The sequence below is a fragment of the Haliotis asinina genome, chromosome 12 (genome assembly GCF_037392515.1).
Source record: "Haliotis asinina isolate JCU_RB_2024 chromosome 12, JCU_Hal_asi_v2, whole genome shotgun sequence".
Taxonomy (NCBI): Eukaryota; Metazoa; Mollusca; class Gastropoda; order Lepetellida; family Haliotidae; genus Haliotis; species Haliotis asinina.
Genome location: NC_090291.1, coordinates 14,332,164 through 14,338,281, shown reverse-complemented (window position 1 = coordinate 14,338,281; position 6,118 = coordinate 14,332,164). Strand labels below are relative to the sequence as shown.

The following is a 6,118-nucleotide window of genomic DNA, read 5'->3' as shown; positions in this document are numbered from 1 at the left end:
AGTGTCTTAAAATATATATTTATTTCAGACCTGATTGTCCCGACGTTGACAAATTGGCAAGATAATAATGATGTATTTGATCTCTCAAGTCCTGTGGCATAGCGGATTATCTACGGTTACCTGACAAAGGTGCCCCGCTTCTTTTGAAGAGAACGCTACTGGAATAGCACAAGAACCTGATATAGAATCAGGGAGAAGTTACCCAAGTTCGGGTATAACCAAGTTTTATACCAAGTCTTGAAGCCCGTGAATATCTATGATAGTATTGATTTTCAGTAACCCAGTCTTAAAGTAAGAGGCGACAAACGAGATTGGGTGGTATATACGTGTCATCATATCCGGATTTTCGATCGATGCTCATGTTATTGGTCATTGGATTTCCTGGTCCAGACTCTATTATTTACAGACCGCCACTATGAACCTATAACATTGCAGACTGTGGCTTCAGGCAACAACCCGACCAACTAACAGAGGATGGACCGTGAAAGAAAACAAGGCACTTCATGCACAGAATAGAGTTTTTGAAGCACTTTAATCAGTACAAGAACACTAGGATTTACTAAACCTTGGGGTAAGTGGCATGGACCTTTCTTAGGCACTCAGAAACCTGGTCAAGGCTTCCAACACAAATGTAGGTGACATAGAATAATTTGTGGGAGCTTCCGTGTGGGAAAGCATTCTTTCGAAACACCGATCCCCATTTACCAGTTCCGCTGGGAAAGGCACTGCTGAAGAGTTTTCCACTGTAGTAGTGTGGCTGGTCCGTGTCCTGCCCAGCAGGGGCGTAGGCTCCCATAGCATGCTTTAGATCTGATGTTGCAAGAACAACAGGTTGACTGCTCGCGTAAGGCTGTATCCGCCCTGTGCCCAAATTGAAACTTTTCAAGACACGAAAGTCCTTCGTCATGTAGCCGGTTGGTGCTTCAAAATTATGGGACGTAACTCCTGCCGGCCATTGACCGGCAATTGTGAACATCGACTCAAATTTGATGCAATGTGACATGCCTGCACAGCCAATAGTAACGTTTTTGGAGAAGTCGTAATCATAAGTATCTACTGTGTTTCTTGCAGGTGCGCCTCCTGAGCATACCCTGTTTTTCGATCCCGGGGCTTCATGGTCGCCATGACGTAACCAGAACGCTGGATGATTCTTAAACACAAGATGATACATTCAAGCTTTTCAACATGCTGATGTTGGGGAACAGGGCCTATTTTTACGTATCATAATCTGACCCTTTCTGTTCGAGAGCAACATTCTGAAAGTATATATAACCTGTGATTTATCTCACGTGTTTTACCGTTCATCGACGATCTATATATACTTGAGTGGCTTGTTGCGGAGCGATTTAACATTCTCAAAATATGACTCTACTTGTTAACTGATTTGTATTTAATAAACACTCGAGGAACTCAGTTAAGCACTCCTGTATTTTTGCTCTAATGGTATGGAGGTATGACGAATGTAGTGACACAATACAAACTGAATACATACAGTTGTTTTCAAGGTGCTCCCGTGTGCTGATATATCTATAATCTTGGACTTGGTGCTTGCTCCGATGCCGTCATCTCTACCTCCAGCTTCTGTGGGGTTGAAACATTCCCCGTAGGGATGAGTATTTGTCGCCATCTGAAGCTCTCTGCCGTGATCCCAGGCATTGATGAACTCCTTGTTGTCCCAAACCAGGCTGTCAATGGCTCCTCCCATCCTCCCAGATGCACTGATGAAGAGGTCGTGGTCGTGGTTTGATATTGTCCATCTTCCGCTGTAGCCTCCCTCAACATACCCCACCCTCTTCTCACTTTGATGGTTCAAGTAGTGTACGACAGCTTGCTGATAGTCGGTGCCAAAGGCCTTGGAAAGGTCCGAATACCTGGGATTACAGGAGACATGAGGTAGATCACTTTTATGATGTATCTCCCCAATCCCTCAATATTTACAAAAATGATAGCAGAAGTATGTTGTTTTGGATGACCCATGGAGTTCCGGGTCATCAATAACACATATGTGAACGGTTGTCATCTCATGCCTACACTCAGCAGTTTCTGGAGTGATCGCATGTGTGAAAGAATTTATAGACATGATATGAAAAGGTGAAAAGGTAAAACAAGATCAACACTGTTGAATATACATTTACGTTTTTTATTATAGTTTCCACCAAAATGTATTGTTTTTGTTTGCACAAAACAGCGGTATCATTCTCATTTCCTTGCTCGGCGACGTGAAAATCCCTGAGAATTAGTCTCAGAAGCCCATGCTTGTCGTAAGATGCGACTAACAAGGGGAACAAGGAGGGAAAGGAGTACATGTAGTCCAGTGGTTAAAGCGTTCGCTAGTTTCTGGTCTTACCTACCGTGATATTGCTGGGTTATTATTACAAACGGCGTAAAACACTACTCACTCATTCACTATGCCGTCAATCGTCTCTTACAACAAGCATGGCTTCCTGAAGACAAGACGTAATTACTGCATCAATTCATATACTCTACAAACCGCTACGAAAATTATGCTTTTTCGAAACCCGACATGCTTAAGTACCCGACATAAATCAGGCATTGTATACTGAACATCACTGAAAACGCACCACCTGTAAATTTTGAAATAAGGCAATAGAATCTTTTGGAAATGGAAAATTAATGGTGGGAATTTTGATAATAACACACTAGATCGTAAATAACGCTCTACAGTAAAAAACGGATCGTTCGAACACATCATCGAACACATCACATGAAAACAACAAAATTCATGCACATCACACACGAAGGGCACAAATTGCATGCAGAAAGCATGCTGTTCAGGGGTATAAATGACCTTCGGCACAAAACCGTTCTCATTTTCGCAGTACTTTCGTAAGTAAAGTTTTTTCGCCATGCCAAGATTGTCACCAGAGGAACGAGAACAGGCCTTGGGTATGTTGCAGGTCGGCGCTTCAAGCAGAAACATTGCACGACGATTTGGGTGTCATCATTCGACCATTCTGAGGCTTGCTAACAGATACCAACAAACAGGAACCAGCAGGGACCGGCAACGCCCAGGTCAGGCACGTGTTACCACCCCTCGTCAAGATCGAGACATTGTACGGCGCCATATTCGGGATCGAACCTTGCCCGCTGCCAGAACCGCCAACGCTGTCCAGGGTCGACGTGGTTTGATCAGCGCTTCCACCGTCCGACGCCGTCTCCGTGCGGCAGGGTTACGTTGTCGACGCCCTTACGTTGGACCCCTCCTGACTGACAGGCATCGCCGTGAACGCCGACAATGGGCTGAACAGCATCGTGTGTGGTTGTTACGACGTTGGCATGGTGTGGTGTTCTCCGACGAGTCGCGTTTTCACTTGCGAAATGCTGACGGGCGTCTACGGGTATGGCGTCGACGGGGTGAACGTTATCATCAGGATTGTGTTGTGCAAACCGATCGGTGGGGTGGAGGCAGCATTATGGTGTGGGGAGAGATAAGTTATCACCACAGAACCGCTCTGATTGTTTGTCGTGGCAGAGTGAATGCCGTTTACTACCGTGACAACATTCTTCAGAACAACGTCGTTCCCTTCTTTCACCAGCATCAAGATCTGCACACATTTCAACATGACAATGCACGAGCCCACACTGCACGTGTTTCGATACAGTATCTGGCTAACAACAACATTCCTCTACTTCATTGGCCTGCATTGTCACCAGATTTGTCACCCATCGAACACTTGTGGGATTACATCGGCCAACGCCTCGCACGTCGTCCGCAGATCAACAACCTTGGGGAACTCGACAATGCCTTGCCGCAAGAGTGGAATGCAGTGCCTCAGGACTTTATTCAGAGACTTATCCGTTCAATGAGGAGACGTTGCACAGCTTGTGTTGCTGCTAACGGGGGTCATACACGCTACTGACTTTCCATTTTGACCCCATCTTTATTTCATTGTTAGCTGCATTAAATCTTCACTGATTTGCTTGATTGTTTTTTGCTTCTTTTCTTTATCAAACATTGGTCTACACAAATATGTAAAATTTACATAGATTGCTCACTTCTGCTCTTAGAGATCCACAATTTTAGGGGTGGTGCGTTTTCAATGATGTTCAGTATATTTAATAGCTATAGATAGATATAGGGTATACACCACTTCTGACAAAATCAAGTTTTTAGTGATTCGATATTACAACCGTATGGGGTCAGCGATGCACCATTCTCACAGTGAAGGGGTAAGTAAAGGAACCCGTCTCTTAGTTATTATGGTTCAAGTATTAGCTCTCCTGCCGTAGACCTGGGTTCGATTCCCGAAATTAGTACAATGTGTGAAACCAATTTCAGGCGTCCACGCTGGAATATCACTAAATACGGTGTAAAACTAAATTCACTCACACTCACATGGTCACTAGAAGTGGTTTAGGTGGCTAGACTACTCAACAAATATTTAACTTGAAATATGTTCAGATTGAAAGTAGCTTTACCTTTTAAGATACTGTCTTGAGTGAAAGCTACCACAACCCTGTCTTCCCTCGCTGATCCCCTTCGACAGCCAGTGTTGTTTAGCTGCGGCTTCAGTGTTGATCCCCAAATGGTGGAGGTCAGCGTTAGTGTTGACGTAGAATATTGGATCAAACACTAACGGTGATGTAAGATCCACAGCGGCATCTGAAGAGGAAGTCATGATTACTTTGGTTTTAACTCGGAGCGATGGGGTAGCCTTGTGGGTAAAGCGCGCGCTTGTCACGCCGAATACCCGGGTTCGATTCCTCACATTTCTTGTGTCCTCCGTCGTGATATTGCTTGTGTAAAGCTGTAACTTGCTAATGAGTTCCCTGTTAGGTCGTAACAGTCCCTCTTATATAACTGACATGTCCATGCTCGTTTACTCACTTTGGTCCATGCACAAGCTTTCATAGCTTCGATGAATCGCTTTGAAAAGTCCTTTCTACACAAATGTATTTCTAAAAAAATATTACATAAATCTCTGTTGAAGGATTCTATTCCACATTTTTCAGTGGATCGGCCCTAATGGGGTTGTTTGTCCATGGATAGTGTAAAATGCTCGACCTGTCGCAAAGACATATTAAGCGGGTTGACGGTTAAGCCAAGCATATCATATAGTAAGAATTCAAATGAATAAATAACTTGATATTGCGTGCACAAAGCATAAATAAGAGGCCCTAAAACATCTGTATCCAAGAGGATCTTAAATCTGACGTTTTGCATTGATCACGGGAAATCACGTGTAATATTGTGCTATGTTCACGCATCACACCCTGGGGTGACATACGGGTGACGGAACAGCGTCTGACTTGCTGGTCTCATCTCACCTGACTGCTGATGAGTTGCACTTGAATGTGTGCTGGTGATTTTCCACCAGCCGTTTGTCGCCCCTCGGTGTGAAGCGTGAACATAGCACAATACTACATGATAGTTTCTTAAACAACGTTTTCTGCGATCGATCATGAAACGTCAAATTTCAGATCGTGTATGGTTCCGAGATTTCACGACCAGGTGTCTTTTTTTATGTTTTGTGCACTTTTCCCTATTTTGAGATATTTATTCATTCATCGTTTTTATTTTAACCCAAACGGACTATACAAGTCAATAATAGTGTATGGAGAAGTGACCCGTAGAGATTCAGGTTAGAATTGATCTTCAACAACCGATGCTTGTCTTCAAAGGCGACTAGCGGGATCGGGTGGTCAGGTGTGCTGACTTGGTTGACACATGTCATCGGTTCCCGGTTACGTCGATCGATGATCATGCTGTTGATCACTGAATTTTCTAGTCCAGACCCAGTTATTTACAGATCGCCGCTATATATGATATATAAAATATACTAAACGGTGGCGTAAAACTAACGCCACTCACTCACTATTCCAGTCGCAAAAGTGTGACGTTTAGAAACGTTCTTCACATGTCATTCATTCGTGTCACAGTACTGTTAAAATAATTTCGATATGGTATAATTGTTTGTGTTCAGTACACAAACCATTCTTGTGTACAATATAATATATTTATGCCAACTGACATTAATAGACATATGTATTTGTGTACGTACCAACAAATAAAGGCAATACTGCCAAGACAGTTACAAGGAGAGACATCTTGCCTTCTTTACCAGTGGGATTGTCAGAGCCTGCGTGAGATTTAGCA

General features: G+C 43.6%; 1 protein-coding gene across 1 annotated transcript; it reads right to left on the bottom strand.

Moving 5' to 3' along the window:
• Positions 1-513: 513 nt before the first annotated feature.
• LOC137257825 (uncharacterized) lies at positions 514-6,118 on the bottom strand. Its single transcript, XM_067795290.1, has 4 exons — positions 6,024-6,118; positions 4,441-4,624; positions 1,493-1,871; positions 514-1,150 (listed from the first exon to the last, which is right to left on the bottom strand). Exons 1-4 carry the CDS (start codon positions 6,067-6,069, stop codon positions 560-562), a joined length of 1,200 nt encoding a protein of 399 aa, XP_067651391.1. The 5' UTR covers positions 6,070-6,118; the 3' UTR covers positions 514-559.

What these genes read in the sequence shown, in the direction of transcription:
- LOC137257825 (XM_067795290.1), bottom strand. Translation starts at nt 6,069, where the DNA reads ATGTCTCTCCTTGTAACTGTCTTGGCAGTATTGCCTTTATTTGTTG. An exon ending in TCAAGACAGTATCTTAAAAG is followed by an intron (nt 1,872 to 4,440) that starts GTAAAGCTACTT and finishes CTGTAATCCCAG; the next exon opens with GTATTCGGACCTTTCCAAGG. An exon ending in GGAGCACCTTGAAAACAACT is followed by an intron (nt 1,151 to 1,492) that starts GTATGTATTCAG and finishes CTTGTGTTTAAG; the next exon opens with AATCATCCAGCGTTCTGGTT.